The sequence below is a fragment of the Asterias amurensis genome, chromosome 8, assembly GCF_032118995.1.
Source record: "Asterias amurensis chromosome 8, ASM3211899v1".
NCBI classification, from domain to species: Eukaryota; Metazoa; Echinodermata; class Asteroidea; order Forcipulatida; family Asteriidae; genus Asterias; species Asterias amurensis.
Genome location: NC_092655.1, coordinates 6,163,322 through 6,186,835, shown reverse-complemented (window position 1 = coordinate 6,186,835; position 23,514 = coordinate 6,163,322). Strand labels below are relative to the sequence as shown.

Here is a 23,514-nt window from a genome sequence, read left to right as displayed (position 1 = left end):
CTTACCCTTTACCATTTTTTAATCTTAAAAAAGGAAACAGGAAAAACAATCCCTTTACCCTTTACCCTTTTTTAATCTTCGGAAAGGAAAATAGAAAAACAAACCCTTTACCCTTTACCCTTTTTTAATCATCAAAAAGGAAAAAGGAAAAACAAACCCTTTTCTCTTTACCGTTTGTTTATCTTCAAAAAAAAAAAAAAAAGGAAAAACAAACCCGTTACCCGTTTTTTAATTGCCTGTTTGGCGTTCCTTAACACGATCATCGGTAGAGGGCTTCGTTTTTTCTTTTCCGTCCGTGTGGATTCCAAAACGGTAAAAGGAAAAGGGTTTGCTTTTTCCTCTTTCCTTTTCAAAAATTTGAAAACTGAGATAGGAACGGGAATCGGTCGTTTTGGTTTCCTTACAAAGCTTTGGGAGGTGATTAAGGGGGCAAGGTTCGTTTTCCTTGTTCTTTTTACGTTTTAAAAAGGGAGTGGGGGTTCGCTCCGCCCTCTGAGAGGCAACCACAGTTGATTTAACACAGCGCCATCACACGTCGTGCTGGAAGTGTTGTTTTGTTTACATTACTACTACTGGGAAAACCCCTTTCATTTGAGAAATGGCGTGGTTTCGAATTCTGCTCCTATTTCTCCCAATGTTGGCGAAGGGGATAGGCTCTAAGGTTCCAACAACGAACGGCACAGAAGAAATCGACAGGCGATTGTTTGTGACTAAAAATCTCCTCGACAAAGACAACACACCAGTAGCTTTCTACACATCGGATGGTACATTGCTATACAGCAATGTCACCTCACCGAATCTCCCTCTCGTACGATCATGGGTTGACTTGGGAGCACCCGTGGGTCTCAAGGTGGTTTCAAACCCGGTTGGTTTGCATTCCAGCGACAATCAAATCCAGCTTTTCGCCCAAGCTTCTGATGGCCAAGTGTACACGATGCAACAACTACCTGGAACAAAAGCGTTCAACTTCGGCAATTGGACCCGCATCTCAACGTCCAAACTGGCCTTCGAAGAGGGAGCGACATTGAATGGACTTGACTCGGTCAGTGTGGGGATCTACAAGCACCAGATTGTGGTATTTGCTCGTACTATCTCCCATAAGTCTACCCTATTCTGGTGTAAGGGAATCAAAAAGAAATTCTTGCGTTGGGAGAGAATCGGTGATGCCACGCCCTATCTTTTTTCCGATGCTACGCCCATTTATAATCCTTTCAGTGGTTATTTTGAAGCGTTTGCCGTCATGAGTGACGGATTCGTTCATCGAACATGGCAACGAAATGATGAGGTGTGGGCAGGATGGAGAGTCATGGGTAAGAAAGTTTGAATCTACCTGCTAAACTAGACCCGGTAACTGGGTCTTTATTTTCTAGAAATTTGTCAATATAGTAATACGACCAATATTCCGATAAGGACAAATCTCGAGAACAAAAAAGGAGCACAGCGAAAAGCTTGATATTGTTTTTTGCTGGAACGCAAACCAACTTGGTTTGAAACAAACCCTTTACCCTTAACCGTTTTAAAATCTTCTAAAGGAAAAAGCAAAAACAAACCCTTTTTATACTTTACCGTTTTTTAATCTTCAAAAAGGATAATAAAAACATAATGATCATCTCCCCACTCGCCAATTGCTTTACACGTTTTTTCTCTTGCGTTTTCACAGAAGTTTGCCCAAGGTTTGGGATATAGTCGGGTGCTGTCAAAATAACAGTATCCAGACGTTGATTTCTCTAGACTGCTGTCTGTCTATTGCTTCTTTATGTCTGTGGGTAGAACCTTTTTGCCATGACATGAATCCCTACTACTCACTGTGAATGAATATAGTCGGGATTGGCCTGATAGTTGGTAAAGAATACCCACCTATGCCGAAGTTCTCTGAAATCCCTGCGTTTTGCTTTTGTTTGAGTTTTATGTAAATTACTGTTTGTGTGTCGGTTGCAGGTGACTGGGCACCAAAACAAATAAAGACGAGTCGTCCTGTTGCCATAGTGATGTCTCAGAACTTCTTCAATGGCTTTCTTCAAGTCTTCGCGCTTGGAGCAGACGGAGTGGTCAAACAGATTTGGCAGACGACATGTGACAAGGTGGACGATCTTTGGGGCTGGTGTACCTGGGGCTTGTGGTATGACCTCGCCAGTAAAATGCCGCCTACAGAGGGCGCTAACGTCATCGCGCCAGGCACGAATACTCATCATGGTGGAGAGCTGTTTGCCGTAGACACAAGTGGAGTGTTAGTGTTCTTGATAATTTTGATGATTTGGAATTATTTGTTTAATAGGTGTTTGTTAAAGCCATTATACACTTTCGGTAAACAGTATTGTCCAAGTCCCACACTTCGTGTATCACAACTTATATATAAAATAACAATCCTGTGGAAATTTAGGCTCAATCGGACATCGGAGTCGGGAGAAAATAACGGGAAAACCCACTCCTGTTTTCGCGCGTTTCGCCGTGTCATGACATGTGTTTATAACAAATCCGTAATTCTCGTTAATGAGAATTTATATTGTTTTACCGTTTTCTCAAAAAGTAAAGCATTTCATGGACTAATATTTCAAGAGAAGTCTTTCACCATTACCTTCTGTAAACCCTGTAAATTATTTGTAAATCTGTGAACTTTTTTTTTTTTTCCTGTACCGAAAGGGTCCAATGGCTTTAAGTTGCACCAGGGATAAAGAATATTCCTTTTTGTTTTACCCATATACACCGATGTGTGTTAGCACTGTATAGGCCTACTAGTTAGTACTTTCCCAAGTTTTTTTGGTAAAACCAAAATGAATATTCTTTATCCGCAATGCATAAATTAAATCATTTCAGTAGTCACTGCTAAAACATAGGATTCAAACTGCCTCTAGCAAGTAGGCAATCTCAGTGGTCTAGTTGGTATGACACTGCTCTAGAATTGCAAAGGTTGTAGGTTCCAATCCCACCAGTTTGAATTTTTCTCTCATGGGGGTCAGAAATAAAGAGTGGTTTTATTTTTTGTCACATTATGCAATTCAAGAAAAGTTTCTGATTTATTTTGAACAGAAACTATTAGCCTTTTCTAGATATGGTGGTGAACACCATATGACTACAATTACAGACAAATTTACCCAAACCAAGCAGTGCACAATTATAATTCTTCCATAAATAGCTGTATACCCTGTGCCAAACCAGCGTGAAGTGAACCTTAGCTACGCCACACCCTTAACACAATGCCTCGCATTCCATAGTGCGCCCTCGGCCTTAATGTAGCCCATGCACCGTGAAGAAAACCAATAATGTTTTCTTTCACACATGGTTGTTCAACCGAACATATTTGAATTAGTGTCCACCATAACTCTAAATGGCTTATGGAGTTGTGCCCCAATGATTTTGTTTTTATTTTGCTTCTTCAGATTGTGGTATTCTTGGCAGTCTCAGCGAGGTGCTGGCTGGATCTCATGGGACAAGGTACCTAGAGCCAACCCTATTCAGCCTATCGTCACTAAACCCTACGTCACCAGCGAGGACAAGTTGTGGTGGACTGTGTTTGGTTTAGGCAAGGATGGACATGTAAGTAATGCATTGTGAGCCTGTGCTGCAAAAGGTGAAGAGACGGAGCAGTGAGTATGTGCAAAACTGTATGTCTGCCGATTTGAATGTGTAGTGCTGTGGCCGAGGGTTGGTTAAAGGCAGTGGACACTATTGGTAATTACTCAAAATAATTATCAGCATAAAATCTTACTTAGTAACGAGTAATGGGGAGAGGTTGATAGTATACAAATATTGACTGCTTCGAGTGCTATGCGCCAGTAGTTGTTATAGCGCCCTCTTGCGAGGGGTTTGTCTTTGTTTACATCGCCATCTTTGTTGTTGCGATCTTCTCCGTCTGTAATAAAAGTCCTTGGATAAGCATTCTAATTGGTATTCTGCTGTGGCTACTTTGTGGTGTTGCATCCCTCCTCTTACCTTGGCGATGGTTAAAACTATGACTCCCGAGGTGATCCCCGGAGCGTTCTATTTTCCCGAGGCGAAGCCGAGGGAAAATAGAACGCTCCGGGGATCACCGAGGGAGTCATAGTTTTTAACCATTGCACGAGTAAAAGCAGTCAATATTTGTTTTATAACACCCCAACATTTTTAAATACTGTACTGTTATTATTAAGTTACAGACCTGAATGCTACAATCCACGGACGACGCGAATACAGATTGCAAACACTTTTACTTACTGTGTTGCATGTAGTGTCGCGCAATCCGAAGTGGTTACACACTATTAATTTATCATCCCAGTATACGCAACGGACGTCTGGGTACTGCACGCCATGTGCTAGTCTGTTGGACTAGCGCATGGCAAACCGACGCACTATCACATGGCCGTCGTCTAGCAAAACTAAGACATGTCATGTGACGCGCTCTAAACCAATGAGCAGGCAGAATACTTGCAAGGGGTGTTATAATATAAAACATTGTGAGAAACGGCTCCTTCTGAAGTGGCGTAGTTTTCGAGAAAGAAGTAGTTTTCCACGAATTTGATTTTGAGACCTCAAGTTTAGAATTTGAGGTCTCGAAATCAAGCATCTAAAAGCACGCAACTTCTTGTGACAGGGGTGTTTTTTCTTTCATAGTTATCTTGCAACTCCGACAACCACTCAAGCAAAATTGTTCACAGAATTGTTATTTTATGCATATGTTGAAATACACCAAGTGAGAAGACTGGTCTTTGACAATTACCAATAGTGTCCAGTGTCTTTAAGAGCACCACACTCAAGCTGGTGTTCTTGATCAGCAGAGTGTGGGTTTGAGTTCGGGTCTTGACACTTGTGACCTTGAGCAAGACACCAAAATTGCTTTGTCCTTTGGATGCGACATTAAGCTGTAGGTCCCGCGTACTAAGATTGGTAGTGCAAGTAAAAGAACCAGGGGTCGATTTCACAAAGAGTTAGGACTCCTAACTTAGGACTAGTCCTAGGAGATATTAAAAACGTACGGCCAGTCCTAAGTTTGGACAAGTAACTCGTCCTAACTTAAGATAAGACATAGTCTTAACTCTTAGTGAAATCCACCCCAGAACACTTATCCTGGAACAGACTTCTCTCGGACAATGAATGGTGATCTCCCCTCAGCCACACAAGTCTCATGGCAGACCTCTGGGATGTGTATGTGCTGATCGCTTTTACAAGTTCTTAATGATAAAAAAAATGGCATGGAGGCTCTGTGAATAATGTAACGTGTTTTTTTTAAGCAACAAAGTAAGAAGAATGCTGCAATCGAGCCCTGTTTTAAGTACAAGACAGAGAAAGACAACAATTATTTGCAATGGATTTGCATAAAAGTGCTTCATTATTGTTGATGAGCATGTTGGGGCGGTTCTTGAGCATGTGATGCTGACGCCATACACAGGGGAGTCATTTTTTGTGAGGGGGTGGTACTTTCAGAGTGAAACTTATCGCCGATTCAATAATGTTTTTATCCCTGTACACATTGTAGGTGGCTGTGATAGAACAATATAGGTCACTGACTGTAGAACCTGGGAGAGTGGCATCAGGAGCCAGTCTCACAGCATCTTGGTCGGTCCCTCTTGATGAAGCAACCAATATGGACTGGATTGGTATTTACCCAGCTGGCACCAACAATGACCAATATGTGGATTTTGTGTGAGTTTTCTTAAGAAATATTAATTCTGTAAGAGTTACTCCAGGCTTGATACTTAACGGAGGCAACAAAGGCTATTGCCTCCATGTCAGTTTACAATAATGAAAAAATGTTGTTGTTTCGCAGGTATGTCCAAGGGGAACAGAATCCAAAAAGTTCAGCTGTACATGAAGGAAGTGTTAAGATGGCATCCCTGTTACCAAACGGTAGATATGATGTACGCTACCTAGTCAACCGACAGTTCGTCAGTGTCCTCAACAAAAGTAAGTATAAAACTGAGCATTCAAAAACAAATTCTTGAAATTGTTTTATTCATTTCCCAAAACTACAGCACCTCAGCAAGTAATTTTAAGGGAAGCTTTCTACCACCATTATCTTTAAACCCTGTCTAAGTTAAATGTTAATCTGTGGGCAGTTGTGTTTTGAGTCGTTCAAAAAATACCCAAACCCCTTTAAAGGAACACGTTACCTTGGATCGGTCGAGTTGGTCTTTGAAAAGCGTTTGAAATCGTTTGTTGTGAAATGCATATGGGTAGAAAGATGTTGTAAAAGTAGAATACAATGATCCACACAAACATGCCTCGAAATTGCGTGGTTTTCCTTTTACCTCGTCAACTAACACGCCGGCCATTTATAGGGGTCAAAATTTTGACTCCCATAAATGGCCGACGGTGTTAGTTCGCACAGTAGAAGGAAAACCAAGCAATTTCGAGGCAAACTTGTGTGGATCATTGTATTCTACTTTTAAAACATCTTTCCAACCATATGCATTGTATAAAAAACAGTTACAAACGCTTTTGTTTTGACCAACTCGTCCGATCCAAGGCAACGTGTTCCTTTAAGATTTAGGATTTTAATTTTGTGTGTGTAGGTGTGGAATACTACAATGGCAGTCACGAGGAGGATTGGGTGCAGGTCTACCGGGGAATATTCCTCGGTCTGGGCTCCAAGAACACCAACATCAAAGAGTGCGTGGAGGATGGGAACAAGACCGTTGCCGCGTTCAGAAGGTCTTTCGAAGCTTTTGAGGAAGGACAGGTGAGGATCAGTATTGTAGCCAGGGTGGGCGGTGCTGGGCATGCCTACCTAGGACTCACAATTTTTGCCCAGCACTCCGAGTTACATTGTGGTGCCCAGCACAGATTTTCGCTAGAATAAATCAAAATATTGTCCACTGTGTATTGATCTGAGACACAGCTAACGATAAGGAGTCTTGTTGTAAAACCCACTTTCTCTTTTTCCAGGTGTATGAAGGACTCCAACTGTTCGGAACGGCCCTCATTGATGTCAAGGATACCCTGATTGCTTGCTTCAAAACCGACATCGTAAAAGCCCTGGAGAAGTTTATAAAGGATCTGCTCTCCTGCACGGTAGGGAATTGCGTGAAGTTTGTTATCGACACCCTAGACGCTTTGCTCATCTTTTTCAATAATATTTATGAAATCTTTGGAGATATTCGTTCCGCCTCCAATGCGTTCGGTTTGATTGAAGGGTATGAGCAAGGAGGTCTGTGTATTGGAAGGGTCGTCAAAACTTGTATTAGTCAGCCTTAGAAATGTCAGTCGAACAGAACTTTCAGTAACAACACTTAGATTATATGGGATTTAAGGCAATAATTATTAGAGTATGGAGATTTGAGGTAGCATGGTGAGGTATCAATATATATTTGGTTTGCAGTAACAGCATGTGTGTATCTACTTGCTGGGTAGATTATGTTCTTTTGAGAACTTGTCTTACTTTTTATTCTACAATCGCAAAGTTGATTTTTTGGAATTCAGGAGACGTCTCTACTATCGCAGAGTAGATTTTCGGAATTCGGGAGACTTCTCAGTTCTGAAAAGAACTGTCTTGCTTTGTAATTACAACCTGCACGGAAGGTAGGAAATTCGCCGGGACTTCGAGGGGACTTCTTGTAAGTAATTTAACAACTGCGGGGTGATTTCTTAATTGGTCTCAATGTTTGCTTGCTTTAGTCATCGTAAGGACACTTAAAGTAGTTTATTAAAACCTTACTTGGTAACGAGCAATGGAGAGCTGTTGATAGTTTTTGAGAGAGGGGTAATTTCTTACTCATAAACTTGAGGCTTCAGGCCTGATGAAGTCTTTATTATTTTTTATCCGCAAAGAAACCCACTCTGTTGTGCAACGAGGGTGTTTTTTCCTCTATTGTTCTCTCGCAACTTTGATGATCAATTGATTCCGAAAAGGCCTTTAATCTTTAGTCGGCCAACTTCACAATACTTTTCATGAATTGCTTAATGATATAAAGAAGATAGAGTTGAAAAGTAACTTTTTAACAGCTACCTGAGCGGAATGTTTTCAACAGAAATGGTATTTTTACTTGTTTATAATGAACTTGTTCACCATTTTAATGTAATTTTGATATGTGTACACTTCTGCACTTTTCGCAATTATCGATTAAAAAATCAGGCCCCTACCTAAAGGTTTTTTGAAAAACTAAAAACACTTCTGCCGTTGAGAGCGGGCGTCAAAGGACAATGCCGCTGACGTCATTTGTGGGAGTTTGCTTTGTTATACATCCACGCGGCAACAAAGCGGCTTTATCTACTTATGACGTTTTGAGAGTGGTTACGTAACGGGGCTTTTCGCAAATCTCCCAGAAAAGCTCTGGACAAGGGCATACAAAATGATTGTTTTTTTACACAATTGAAACCTATTTATAATCATATGACTCGATTTCCTTATTCATCGAAAACATTTTAAGTGGAATTCAGCAAAGTTCACGACTTGACATTTTCGTTCAAGCAGGTCTTTAAAGAGAAATCATTTCTAGCAAAAGAATTATTTTTATAAAAGGTTTTCTACAAAAAGAGGCTGGTTTTCTATAAAAAGGAGATAGTAGAAGACAGACAGAAGATTGAAATGCAAAGAGTAAGATTTTGAAAAGACAATTTTTTAGTTCTAATTAAGTTTTTGTAAATTTGCTTCAAAAGCGAAATCTTGTTGAAATACTGTAGATGTTTTACCCATTCAACTCTGTGTTATTATTTGTTTACATAATAACAATTAGCTGGCCAACTACTTATATCATTATTTTGTGTAAATTGCAAAGTATATTGAAGGAACACGTTGCCTTGGATCGGTCGAGTTGGTCTTTGAAAAGCGTTTGTTATAAAATGTATATAGGTAGAAAGATGCTGTAAAAGTAGAATACAGTGATCCACACAAACATGCCTCGAAATTGTACGGTTTTCCGTTAACCTCGTCGACTAACACAGTCGGCCATTTATGGGAGTCAAATTTTTGACTCCCATAAATGGCCGACCGTGTTAGTTCGCACAGTAAAAGGAAAACCATGCAATTTCGAGCCAAACTTGTGTGGATCATTGTATTCTACTTTTAAAACATCTTTCCAACCATATGCATTTTATAACAAACGGTTAAAAACGCTTTTTTAACCACGCAATTTCGAGCCAAACTTGTGTGGATCATTGTATTCTACTTTTAAAACATCTTTCCAACCATATGCATTTTATAACAATCGGTTAAAAACGCTTTTTTATAGACCAAAAGTGTTCCTTTAAAGTACACTTTTATTTTTTGTATATTATCCAAGTTGCCTCTGATCTCAGATCTGCTAGGTTGGATCTCATGTGCCTTAATTATTATTGATGAATATTAGAAAGAATATTGATTAACATATTAGGAAAGAATATTGATAAATATGTTAATTTGTTTACATACAACGAGCAGCTGGACAAATGCTTATATTGAATCTGAAATAAGATCTGCTAGGTTGGATCTCATGTTCCTTAATTATTATTGATGAATATTAGAAAGAATATTGATGAACATATTGGAAAGAATATTGATAAATATGTTAATTTGTTTACATACAACGAGCAGCTGGACAAATGCTTATATTGAATCTGAAATAAGAACCTGTTAGGTTGGATGTCATGTGATAGGTATTTAATTATTACTGATTGTTATTAGAAAGAATGTTGATCAATATGTTTAGAAATAATTCTTAATAAAGTCTAGTATTACACGATTCAAAATGTCAATTGTCACAGTTTATGCTGGGTAGTCAATAAGATATGGGGTTCGCCCCAGTGTTCCTGGTTTGATTGGCAGCATATTACGCCAAACCATTACACGGTGCTACTTCAGGGTGCCGTGGCCTAGCGGCTAAGAGCATCAGACTCAAGTTCTAGTGGTTTATTGGGATGTGGGTTCGAATCCCAATTGTGACACTTGAGTCCTGGAGCAAGAGACTTCACCTTCTCTCCACCCACGGGTAAAATGGGTACCTGTGAGGGGAGAGATCGTTTATTTGGTGAGAGTGAGATTTGCGTCACTCTAGGCGTCATCTGATTCTGTTTACAGACTACCTCTTAGCGGATTTAGATCTCATGCAACCCTAAAAGCCTGGGGTAATATGCAAAAGCATTTGATAGTTACTATAATATTGTGAGATTTCTGCTTTCAGATGTCTAAAAAGAGCTTCAGGCCTGAAGTCTTTTATTAAAATATTTAAGTAAGAAATTACCTCTTTCTAAAAAACTATGTTACCGTTTCTCACAATGTTTTACACTATCAACAGCTATTTTTTTGTAATAAATAACCAACAGTGGCCAGTGCCTTTCAGTAAATAGAATGAAATGTCAGTGAACTGAGGAGACATCAATGAAAAAGTCAATAGATGTTTTTTGACGACTGATGTCTGTTTTTAGCTTATTCCACTCGGACTCTACTTAAAGATAGAAAAAGAAGAAGGAAAAAAATCCTAAGCCGGGCATGTTTCACATCAAGTCCTTGTGCTGTATAGCCCAACACTCTTAAGCTCAAATCCTGGAGACTTAGAGGTTGGGAACATTTTATCATAGGAGCTCTTGAAACGCCATCAAGGATGAACAAACAAGTCTTGATTGCAGATAAGAACGGCCAGGGACATCAAGTCTGAGTGACTCTAATGGAAGGTTACGTACAAATCCAAGCATACATTCCACGCTGACGCCAATAAGAGTATGAACAAAATTTGTTTTTTTATTAAGTTGTTAGACTTTTTTTTAAGGAATCCGGGTTGTTGAGAGTGAAAAGCTTGAAATTATAAATTAAACAAATCTTGAAGACTTGTGCGTGAGCATGTAGTCCCTTTTCATGGAGCCTCATGCTTTAAAATCATCAAGTTTTTAAAATAAAACCATAGGGAAATAAGAAAAGACATGGAGAGAGAACTTCAGAAAGGAAAAAATAATAATTTGGGGGGCTAATTGTCCTTACTCGCAGCTAGAGCTGAATTGCGAAGGACGCGGCTACAACGTGTTCGAGAAGCAGGCATGCAAGGGGGCATTCAGCTGCCAAGATCGAAAGTGTTTGATTTTTTCCTGAGGGAGGAAAACCGGATGGTCTGGAAAACCCTCGTGGCACAGCAGAGAACCAACGCACAACTCAACTCACATATGGCCCCGACCGGAAATCGAACCGGGGTCACCTTGGTGAGAGGCGAGCGCTTTACGCACAAGCCAACCGTGCCACCCAAATGTCTTCATTTGTAGGGATTGTCATAATAGTTCACCCTCTGTCACATTTAGTTGGCAGTCTGTCAAAAAATCACACTATCTAACTCCTGTTTGTAAATAATTCACAGCAAACAATAATCTAATAAATTTCTTCATTATAGAGACAAATTTATTTTTCTCACAAATCACATTTTGTTGTTATTGTACATAATAAATGTACACTGCTATACATGAAATAAATTACGACAACATTTACTTTTAAACTTATACACATTCATAAGTTAATTGTGAAAAAATGATATTACAAACAATCTGTTACAATATTATTGCACGTTATTACTTAATTTCGCTAAAACTTCCCTTTGATACTTTCTGGAAACTTTTTTAGTGTTGAAAAGCTAAATCATTTTCCCACTTCAACTGACTTGGAAGGAAGATCATGTTGTAAGGGATGCACAAAGCACTTGCATGTTTACATGTATCTACAGCTATGTTAAGTTTAAGAAAAGAGCCAACTCGTCAACTCATCACAAAAGAAATTACTGCAAATTTTTGCTAAATTGTCACTGGCAGAGTGTTTACAAATTTGCTAGCTCTATTTAAAAAATAAGGGGCCTGTTAGACATTAAATTAACAGACGGCCACTGGCTTTTGTCTTGTTCCCTATGTGCATGAGCAATAAGCAGTACAAATTTCCATAGCGCTAAAGAGGGCACAGAGTATATTGATCTCCCAGCCTCGACTTGGTTACTATTGATGTAAATGTGTGGTAAAAAGATGGCCGCCACACAACAGTTATTTTAAGTAGTATTGGTTCTGTAAGACTAAGAGAATAAGGAGTACAGATTCCCATCATACCAAAGAGGGCTCAGACTAAATTGATTTGCAAGCCTCAATTTCGATGATGTAAATGGTTTGAAAACAAGATGGCCGCCATGATCAAAAAGAGTTATTTTAAGTAGTATTGGTTCTGTAAGACGAAGAGAATAAGAGCAGATCCCCATCAAATCAAAGAGGCCTCAGACTAAATCGATCTTCCAGCCACGATTCCATTACACTGATGTAAATGGTTTGAAAACAAGATGGCCGCCAAGATAAAAATAGAGTTAGTTTTAAGTCCCATTAGTCCTGGAAGGCTAAGAGACCATACATTTGTAGCTTCTAATTGTGGTTAATCACTAAATGCCTTCAGTCTGGTTGGTGGTTTCCCACAAGTGGTTTTCCACTGTGGTTTCCAGAGGCAAGTTTTCCACTTTGGTTTCCAGTATAAGCTTTCCACTTTCTGGTTTCCCCTGTAATTTTTCATGTAGGCGGTAAACATCTCAAAGGATTCATACTTAGTTTTCCCCTAGTGCCAATAAAAGATTGTCACAAGTTTGCTCCACGTTAAAAGGTCATATCTATTAAACTCTATTGGTCCATGGGTACTGTATAAAGATATAGCTTGCTTGATTCAAAATAAGAACATTGTTTGTGTATAAAATTACAAAATAAGAAGTTTACGAAGTATAAATGAGAGATCAGTGGAGCAGTTGTTTTTTTATCGGTAAAGTAAACTCTCCAAAAGGAATGTTTCTACCAAGAAGCGAGTTGAATGTAGATGACAAATAATCAGTGTTATAGGTCCTCAATGCAGATTGGTTCAATGGAGGTGAAAGGCAGGAAAAAAAAACCACTGAGCCAACCTGGGCCAAATTTCATAGAGTTGCTTATGCGGAAAATTGTTGCCTAACAATTGGCTGCTAAGCAGAAATGAGCAGGATACCAGTCACAAAGGGGCTACTGTTAACATGACACTTTGACTGGTAACCTTAATCTGGTAAGCACAATTTTGTTGTGCTAAGCCGATTTTTGCGCTTAAGCAGCTCTACGAAACAGGGCCATTGACATAATTTCATAGAGCTGTTAAGCAGAAAATTCTGCTTAATGACAAATTCGTTTTATTTAAAATTATAGCGATGGACTTAAAGTGTTAAAGTGGGGAAAGATCATAGCTAGGTTGGAATGTTCTGATAACTTTTGATCAAGTACTAGGAAATTAAGTGTTGTTTGACACTTTCTTTGGTTTAAATTAACTATGAAGATTAAGTGTATAATTAAAATGGCGATGAGTTGAATGAATATGTTGGAATGATTAACGACAACTGTTTTAAATGAGAAATGTTTTACAAACACTAACATCAATTTGCACTTACCTATATATTCAAACTAATATATTACAATTGATATAGATTTATTTCATATAAATATTATATATATATATAGATAAATATTAAATATTAACAAAATGGGGGTATCTATGGAACTAAAGAACAAGTAATAGCATTCATGTACAGGTTTTAAAATTAGTACTACTTTTAAGTACAGTATAACAGACAACTTTCATTTGCTTATTAGGAAATCGATTTTAAAATTAGGGAAAAATAATGAATGACTGCATCTTGTTTACTAAAGATATTGAATACATACAGTTCAGTACAGAGGCCTAGTTATTTCAAAACTTTACAGAGTCATAAGTATAGCTTGAACAGGCAAGAATAAGTTTCTAAAAAAAAAAATACTTTGGGCTGTTTACCAAAAGGGTAACCATTAGTAACGGTTAATAATGTACTGTACATTCCTTAACTTATTACCAAATCGTTAACGACTTTAACCTCAACTGGTAAAAACATAACTATTACTTTAATAATCAGTTATGCTAGTTAGTTAAAGGCAGATCCAAAAAGAATCAGTTTAAATTACTGACCAGCACATCTCTTACGTGTTATCAATTTATTACTGACTTTAACCAGATACATGTATAACTATTAAAGCATAACTATTACCGGTTGATGGTTAGCAAAATGCTAGTTACATGTAGTTTAAGGCAGAACCATGAAGAACTGTTTTGACTAATTGACCAGCAAGTCTCTTGTTTCTTTAATTTGCACATTCTAATCACCACCATGGCACAGTTGTATGGGGTTATTTTCACCGTTAATAATGAATTTCTATAAATCCTTAGTAAGTTTTTGTTTCTTTACCCCCCCCCCCCCAAATGGGAATTCTTAGTAAATGTACGATTGAAACTTTGATTTATATAAACTCATAAAGAATTCATGAGAATTTCTTTATATGCACGCCTTTAGTCATGATTGGCCCTGCACAAATTGTACAGAAAAAGGGATTTATTTATTTATTTATTTCCTTTATTTACCCAGGGTGAGCCAAATCAGTAAAAAATGGTTTCCATTTGGGCCCTGCGAACAAACTTACTTGTTAAAAGTAAACATAAAATCACATGATAAAATAGCGATATAAAAATGACGTAAACATTTAAGGAAAATAAAAAGCAATATAAACAAAAAATAAGAGTAAACAAAAAATATTACAAGAGTAAATTTTATAAACTGTCACAGTAAGAGGAGGTTGTTAAAAACAAAATAACCCGTCCCTATATAGATATGTAGGAACTTAATAAAGGGATTAGATTTTAAAGAACTACTTGAAAAACCTATGCATTTTTAAGCTAGATTTTCCCCTCGATTTGCTCCTTTAAATATTTATGATTATCGTAGCTGGATGACTTTTATATAAATGGCATATTGCATCCACTTTGTTTAACTACTCAGAAAAACACATCAATATGACAGAGTTAAACTAGGATGAATATATAAACATGTTTAGTTATTAACTAGTATTTATAACTAGTATTTAATACTAGTATTTTGTAACTAGTATTTATAACTGGTATTTATAACTAGTATTTATAACTAATGTTACAGATGGTTTGCATATTTTTATCGTAATTCCTACAGTGAATCAGAGATGCCATGCAAAAAAAAAGAAAGTGCGATACGCATGAGAAGAAAAAATGTCATCAGATAACAAAATCGGAAAGTTCAGGCGAGGACAGATTGGTGTGGGCTCACAAGGTGTTTGTATACAAATCTCAGAGGAAATTACACACAGGGTAGTACTAAAAATAGAGGGAAAATATCACAAAAAGCATGCACGGTAGTGACACGAGTAGGAAAGTGTATTATTTGGCAAATCCAGTAGAGGATTCATGGCCAAAATAACAAATGCCTGGAATGTAAATTGTCAGAGGTCTGACAAATCCACTCGGAGGAATCCAAGACAGGATTCAGAAAGGAATTCTACACATGGAGAAGGAAGGGTTACAAAATAATGGCAGTTTGAAAAGTAATACTGCATTGTCAGCTATTTTTGTGACACCATTGGGTTGTTTGACATTGTTTTGGGACTTCAAGACAGGATCAATAACAGACCTTATGCACATGACGACATTTGGGTAGGGCGCTCTCGCTTAGAGGTCAAACAGAGGTTGTTCTTTAGCCATCCTGTGCAAAGTGCGTATGAAACTGCGTGTTTCTATTGTCTTACCATTGGTTTACCTCTAAGATGACAGTTGAATGGCGTCAATGCATAAGGTCTAAAGCACTCCACACTAATGATGTCACTTTTGCTGAAAATACCCGGCTGTCAGACAAATATTTCAACACTCGCGCAGACACAGCATCATCAGCACGCCAGACTACAGTAGTACTATTGTAGCACACTCAGTACACGCGTAACATAAAGCTTGGCCATGTACGCACGCTCGTACTGAGCTTTCATGGTAAGCATTAGTGCTGAGCACTATTGGGCCATTCCCAAATGGGCCAGAGGGTCGATTCCACCAAACTTTTTCTAACTTAGGATTAATCTTAGGAATTAGGACGATTTAAATGCTGTATCCAAAGGCGTAGGACGCATTGAACCGATCCTAAGTTAGGGCGGGTTAGTCTAGCGTGGGATGCATTGAACCCATCCTAAGTTCGGGCGGGTTAGTCTAGCGTAGGACGCATTGAACCCATCCTAAGTTAGGACGGGTTAGTCTAGCATGGGATGCATTGAACCCATCCTAAGTTCGGGCGGGTTAGTCTAGCATAGGACGCATTGAACCCATCCTAAGTTAGGACGGGTTAGTCTACTCGTCCTAACTCGAGTTAGGATTAATCCTAAAGTTTTGTGAAATCGGCTGCAGGCATTGTAAGTTCAAACACAATTAGTGAGGGGAGTGTTTTGGAGGATACGGTTGGTGGAGGGTCCCTGAAAAAAATATTCAGGAGTTACAAGTATATGGAATGGTGGGGGCCTCTGACAAAAACACTCAGTAGTAATGGGTTTTCAAAATGTAGAATGAGGCATTCTGTCCATATAGAATTACACCTATCACTGATAAAACTAAAGTTGTAATCACAATATTCATTTTCCATGTTTTTACTTTGTATTTTTGTGACAAACTTACTATAACTTTGGTCCAAAACACTGGAGCTGTTATTTCAGTAACTGGGCAGGAATTGGAGTTGATAAAAAATGTCAGAAACTTTGTTAAAATATCAATGAATCCATAAACAAAATGTTCTTTGTGTTCTAACATTGGTGAACCATTCCAAAAGAATAACATGGCATTTTCTTTGTGTAAAACAACAATTCTTGGAATGATCTGATCATGTGCATTACTCATGACATTAAGAAGAAAAAAGTGTTTAAACAAAAAAGTATTTCACAGCCAAATAAGCACACTTCAATGCTCAAGTGAAAATAAACAGCAGTTTAATTAATATGTAGCAAAATAGTGTTTGGGTGAATAAGGTAGGTTCTGCACAGCCATCAAACATAAAAACTGCCGGACAGCAAAATAATCCACCATGATTACAACATGCAGTAGAAAGCAAGGGGAACTCAACACACAAGTGACTTTGAGAGACAGAGGTTCAAAAATGCAACGATAGGGGGGAATGCAGAAAACAAAATGGCGGAGTAAGCAAACAGGGTGTGTTGTGTGAATGCAATACGCTACATAATCACTAAGTACTGCTTGTGCCTTACTTGCCGAAAAAGCTGCCTATTTTCTCTGTGAGTGGCGTGAAAAAGTTCACAACAGTGTCCATGATACCTGGATTAAAAAAGGAGATCCGGGGGAAGCCAAGGAAAAGAAAGAAAAAATAATGGATAAAGAGATGACGAAAGATTGATAGAGAGTTGAGATGATGTGCGTGAATGAGTTACCAATAAAAATATTACCAAGAAACCACTAAATTCTACGCAAACACAGACCCTTTCTTTTATGTACCATCGTTATAGTGTCAGTGTTTACAGATATGGGATTTGAGGCATTGCATGGTGAGGTATCAATATATATTTGGTTTGCGGAACACCATGTGTGTATCTACTTGCAGTAAGACTATGCTCTTTCGAGAATATGTCTTGCTTTATATTCTACTACCACACAAGGAGTAGTTAAAAAAGCAGAAAAGGGTTTTAAAAATTCCTAAAAATCTATTCAGCGATTGGAGATAGAATATAAAGCAAGACAAGTTCTCAAAAGAACATAATCTATCCAGCAAGTAAACACACACATATAGTGTTACAGCAAACCAAATAATGTTTATAGTATCTCATACATTTATTCAAGATAAACTTTGTAAGCATCACTCCTTTAACAGAAGCAATCCACTTTACTATTTCCCCTTCGTACACTCTCTCATGTCTGTTAGTTTTCTCAAGAAGCCTGATCAAATTTATGCCCATCCACAATATGTTTATCCTTTCGTCCTTCTTAAGGATTTTAAGTCAGCATATTTTAAAGGAGTACTGTATGCGAAGATACTGCAGGAGTTAATACAGGATTAGGGACAACATTTCTAACATGTAGTTGATGAGTATCATGTGTCTCAGAGCTTTTTTTTTATAGGTTTCATTTTTGAAAGGGCAAGGGCACCAAGACATTTTCTCTTCGGTAAAGGGCAACCTAATGAGGTAATTGTAGATTTCTACTAGAGCATTTCAAGGGCGCCAAGGCAATGCCCAGGGTGGCATGGAGGAAATTGCCCACGCTGCCCTCGTGAAGTATCTTTCCTGTTCTCTACACATTCAAATAAATCTACAGTATCAATTTATGCCAAGTATAATTTCACTAAAACATAATAAGCCCTATGGTTGTCCATATTTTTTTCAGGGGGGGGGGGGCAAAGTTTCAAGGTTTTGTGCATCTTGTTTTTAGGCTGACAAAAAGTATGTGGATGTTAACCCTCAATACCAGCTAAACAAAAGAAATTATCCACACAAATAGTAGTTTTGAACAACGTTATCAATATTTTACCTCTCCATTGAAAAAAAAACTAGCAGCAGGTATTCCAAATGCTTAAAGGAACACGTTGCCTTGGATCGGACGAGTTGGTCTTTGAAAAGCGTTCTGTAACCGTTTGTTATAACATGCATATGGTTAGAAAGATATTGTAAAAGTATAATACAATGATCTACACAAATATGCCACGAAATTGCGTGGATTTCTTTTTACCTCGTCGACTAACACGGTCGGCCATTTATGGGAGTCAAAATTTTGACTCCCATAAATGGCCGACCGAATTTTGAGTGATACTTGTGTGGATCAGTATATTCTACTTTTCAAACATCTTTCTAACCATATGCACTTCATAACAAACGGTTTCAAACGCTTTTAATAGACCAACTCGTCCGATCCAAGGCAACGTGTTCCTTTAACACCATAGGGTCTGGTTTCTTTTGATTAGTAATTCTGCACTGACGCTCGGCATTTTCCAAGAAAACTGGCAAACGGATTGAGCCCGGGCTGTCAGCAGCTCGTAATCAATACATTGATAAATAATTATTTCCAAGATGTCAGGCATAAAGTACACCTGGGCAGGCTGTTACCAAGGTACCTTATAAATCAGGCTATGATAAGTTAAAGTCCATGTCTTGAGTACACAGTTGTTTATACGATTCGCATTGCTTTGTTTTTGAAAGAGCAAGGGCACCAAGGCATTTTCTCCTTGGTCAAGGGCACCCTATGAGGAAATGTTTAGTTTCTACTGGAGCAATCAAAGGGCACGAAGGCATTGACCAGGTGGCATGAAGGCAATCGCCTTCGTTGCCTCTGTGAAGTATCAGACCTGCTGTCTGAACACAGCCACCGTCTCTTTAAGATGGGACATGAATAAATGCATTTACATTGGCAATTACATGCAGTGCCGTTAAGATGCGCTTTCACCCCATAATGAATTCACATCGGGTCATTTTGACTGTCAGTACTGCTAGCCTCTCCCCAAAGGGGCCCCAAAGACTAAAAAATCCCATCAATTATTCTTACATCTTTCAGTGAGAATTCAGCATTCTAACATAAAATACTGTTGTAATTATTCTAAGAAGAATGGGGGAAAAAGAAATTCTGCACTATCAAGAGAGCTTAAACAAATGTTTCAAGAGTTTATAGGGAGATTTGTGTACATTGAAGGTTGTTAGTTTCAATATCACACACTATGATTTTATGTAAGTACGGAAGTATCTATTTACAAACAATATAAGTAATATTTCAGATTGTATTTCCAAAACAAAAACTGCTTACAGTGGCTCATAAGCAAGTAACTCCAAATAAACTTGTCTGAACACTACAGGCATTTAATAAGTCTCAAACAAATAATCCCTTTCCATTTTGGGCTTTTGTTGCTCTGGCTTTTCTTTTAAACAACAACATAGTTTGAGGGTTTGAAAATTAAAAAAATAAAGGAAATTAGTTGCGTCTTTAAGACCATTCTAGCATGCATTATTGTGCTTCACTTGCATTGGCCATGCACAGAGGTTATGTGAGTCATTCAAGCTCATGCAATGAACACTGCTGTTAAAGGTGTTATACACGATTGGCAGTGAGGACAAAATAGATGCAGACAGCGTGTCATGTTTTGTGTGATAAACCATACATGAAATAACAAACCGGTGGTAATTTGGGGTTTAAATCCATTGTAAGTCGTGAGTAAATGTGAAAAAAATAGGCACAATTTCATTATAATAAAAAATTAACAAATTTGTCTTGCAATCCTACCTTATGTCAGATTTGTATTATGCATCTAAAACATTTGATTTATTGTTGCATTATTAAATATGCAGCAAATGTTGCTGCCAAACTAGCAATATTTAAGGGTCATAGGTGGGTAGAAATATATGGTACAGAGAAGCTTGGTACGGAACAAATCTTTTTCCTTTTCCTTTTCTTTAATTTAAGTGGCAAAGTCAAAAGAATATCGATGTTAAAGATGGGAGTGCCTCATTTTGGTCTTTTGAAGGATGTGCCACAAATAAATATCTGAAATCTACTCAAAGCTAAATAAAAAAATATACATTGTTTTTCATCATCACATATCGGTTTAAACACTCAAACCTCAGAGACACTTTTGACAATATTCTTCTCAGAATGAAAGAAGAAAAAAATGAGCATCTCAATTTGTTCTTTTGAGCCCTGCCGCACCTGGAAAAACAGATTTTGCCCGAGGATATCCGTGGCATTCTGCGGTGAACACAAGACCCTCGCGTTCATCCAGGGATTTGAGGCTTCTAAAAGGGATGGGACACCATTCAGCCAGGTACTGATCGGGTTACAATAGAATAAATACGCAGGGAGTGACGGTCGTTTAAACCACAATGCTCGTGTAACTAAAGATGACTTTTCAATGGTCAGGGTGGTTGAAAAGAGAAATAATATCGAATAAAAAAAAAAGGGGATGAATTCCTGTTAGTGTTGTGATGCCTTATAAATGATGGGTTTAGATAATAAAAAAGGATGACAATAAGAAGTGTTTTTAGTGTTTTCATTCCACACACTGCTGCATGTATATAATAAATACATGAGGAGTGACTGCCGGACAATGCTAGTGTAACTTAAGATGATTTTTGAATGGCCAGGGTGTTTGAAACAAGAAATAATATCCCCCCCCCCCAAAAAAAAAGGCTGGGATATGAATTCCTGTTATGATAACCTTATAAAACAAGGCGTGATACATCACAGAGTCAACAGAAGTGATTGCCTCCATGCCCCCAGGCCATTGCCTTGGTGCCCTTGAAATGATCGCACAGAAGAAATTTACAAACTCCTACTAGGGTGCCCTTTATCAAGGAGAAAATGCCTTGGTGCCCCTCTGCCCATTCAAAAATGAAGAAAAACAAGCCTGGATTGTGTCATTCCATGAATTTATTATTACATAATCAGCATCACACCAATTTATTTTTGACTGATTAATATGTTCCCTACAAGTTTTGGGAATCCAGCAGTAGATCAAAAAGCCTGACTTGATGGGCAAATTGCATTTTAGCCTGTGCACGCGTTTAGGCACTCAAATTATTAATGCAGCCATGTTATTTCCTTAACAGTCATCCTATGAGTTTTGCGATCTGCGCATGCCACATACAGTTTTCACATGAAACACACTGTGTGTTCAAAATTAAATGTAAAGATGGATGCTTTAAATCACATTGTAATCTATCTATAAAATTCAGAGAAGAAACGTACAACAGTATTTATTACAGTGCAGTCTTTAAAAAGACTGATTTCAGATAAAAGTCAGAAATATGTATTCCACACAGACATCAATGCGGACAAAGCTATTACTCTTAAAGACACTGGACACTATTAGTAATTGCCAAAGACCAGTCTTCTAACTTGGTGTATCTCAACAATGCATAAAATATCAAACCTGTGAAAATTTGAGCTCAACTGGTCGTCGTAGTTGCGAGATAATAATGAAAGAAAAAACACCCTCATCACACAAAGTTGTCTGCTTTCACATGCTTGATTTCGAGACCTCAAAATCCAATTCTGAGGTCTTGAAATCAAATTCATGGAAAATTACTTCTTCCTCGAAATCTACGTCACTTCAGAGGGAGCCGTTTCTCACAATGTATAATACTATCAACGGCTCCCCATTACTCATTACTAAGTAAGGTTTTATGCTAATAATTATTTTGAGTAGTTACAAAGATAGTGTCCACTGCCTTTAACGAGAGACATGCTCAACACTGCGCACTTATTATATTTACAGATGTTATCATTAAACATGTCTAGGTATAGAGTATGTACAATTGAGTATTTGTGCTATTAAGGAATGTAGGCCATAATACTGATGTGAGGTGCTTTTAGTTAAAGAGGTCTATGAAGCACCGTAAAGACAACTAAAAAATGTTAGGCTTGAAAAATTGGACGGAAGACTTGGTTTTGTACGAGTTCCCTTGTACAAAAACACTTGTTTAAGAACAGCACTGACACAGACAAGTACATTTCTCAAACCCATATCTCTAGATTTATAAGTAAAGTATCATTCAAAATTATTGTCAAACAATTTCATACAGTGTCCAAAACAATTCATGTTCTCCAAGAATTTTTTTATGTTTTTCTGGATTATTTGTACCTTCGTGATTAACTACTTAGTAAAAAAAGACAGACAAAACTTAATTTGTTCTAAGATGTGTTTTTTTCACTACTCTAGTATGTAAAATAGAATGTTGACGTCAACACAATTGAAAACTCAGTAGGAAGTGTCGTAACCGAGCAATTAAGAGCACCGAATTCAAACTCTGGTTTCTCTGATCAGTGGGTTCGAATCCCCAGTCGTGACACCTGTGTCCTTAAGCAAGACACTTAACCATTGCTTCGTCCTTCGGATGGGACGTAAGGCCGTTGATCCCATGTCTTGTGTAAGGCATGTAAAAGAACCCAGTGCACTTATCGAAAAGAGAAGGGGTTCGCCCCGGTGTTCCTGGTTGTGGCTGCTTAATGCGCCGTAGCACCTTGTAAACCCTTATAAGGTGCTAACTAGTGGGGTCTCAGAGTTCATCACTGCAATAACCTATCTTTCTGAAAGCTTGTATGCCTCGAGTACCTTGTTTGGTAGATTTGGCGCTACATGAGACTTCGATGTTATTATTATTAAAAATGTACCTTGCCTTTTTGTATCCATATGGCCTAACATAATGTCAACAGATCTGAGTGGCATGAAAGAAACACCACACCAACATCAACAATACAACATACTGACTGTCATTGTCTATTTACAGTAACGAAAATGTCATACTTGACAACTTGTTCAAATGTTTACTAAAATTGTATAATTTGTTTGGTTTTCAGAAAGTGGGCATTTCTCAAGCCAAGATTACCAGATACTATAACAAGAATTGCTTTGTAAAATGTCGAGCAATAGTTTGATTTCATTGTTGCCGCCCTATAAACAAAATTGAATTAGCATTCGGTACAAATCCTTTTACTGATAAAATTAGAGCATGTACACAAAAATTACACTGTGCACAAAGACCTCTTAGAATGTCTCATCCTTCAACAGACTCTTAAAGAATCAAGAAACACAAGAAGTTGTCAACCCATTTAAAGACATCCAACCAAATTGACAATCAAACATTGCAAGTCCAAATTGTAGAAAATTACCAAATACCAATAAAATATGTTGTTTTTAGTTTCAAGACAACAAGTAGCAAGCTGTACACAAATTCAGACAGGTAAACAAAAACTAATGACAAAATCCCAGCCCATGACACAAGTGTTCCAGCGAAGTAATCCCTTTGAAATAT

The 23,514-nt window shown here is 37.9% G+C and overlaps 2 protein-coding genes across 3 annotated transcripts in view; one reads left to right on the top strand and one right to left on the bottom strand.

Annotated features, from left to right (window-relative positions):
- The first annotated feature begins 557 nt into the window (after window positions 1–557).
- On the top strand, window positions 558–10,171 carry LOC139940907 (uncharacterized). The gene is made up of 7 exons (XM_071937299.1): window positions 558–1,310; window positions 1,939–2,227; window positions 3,378–3,534; window positions 5,450–5,616; window positions 5,741–5,877; window positions 6,486–6,652; window positions 6,859–10,171. The coding sequence occupies exons 1-7, from the start codon at window positions 599–601 to the stop codon at window positions 7,165–7,167; spliced, it is 1,938 nt and encodes a 645-aa protein (XP_071793400.1). The 5' UTR covers window positions 558–598; the 3' UTR covers window positions 7,168–10,171.
- A 1,097-nt stretch (window positions 10,172–11,268) lies between these two features.
- The window catches only part of LOC139940427 (uncharacterized), a 27,910-nt gene continuing 15,664 nt past the window's right edge, over window positions 11,269–23,514 (bottom strand). For both annotated transcript variants that reach the window (XM_071936664.1, XM_071936666.1), the window contains one exon: window positions 11,269–17,044. In XM_071936664.1, coding sequence (XP_071792765.1) covers window positions 16,974–17,044 — 71 coding nt within the window. In that variant the 3' untranslated portion in view covers window positions 11,269–16,973. The remainder of the gene's footprint in view (window positions 17,045–23,514) is intronic.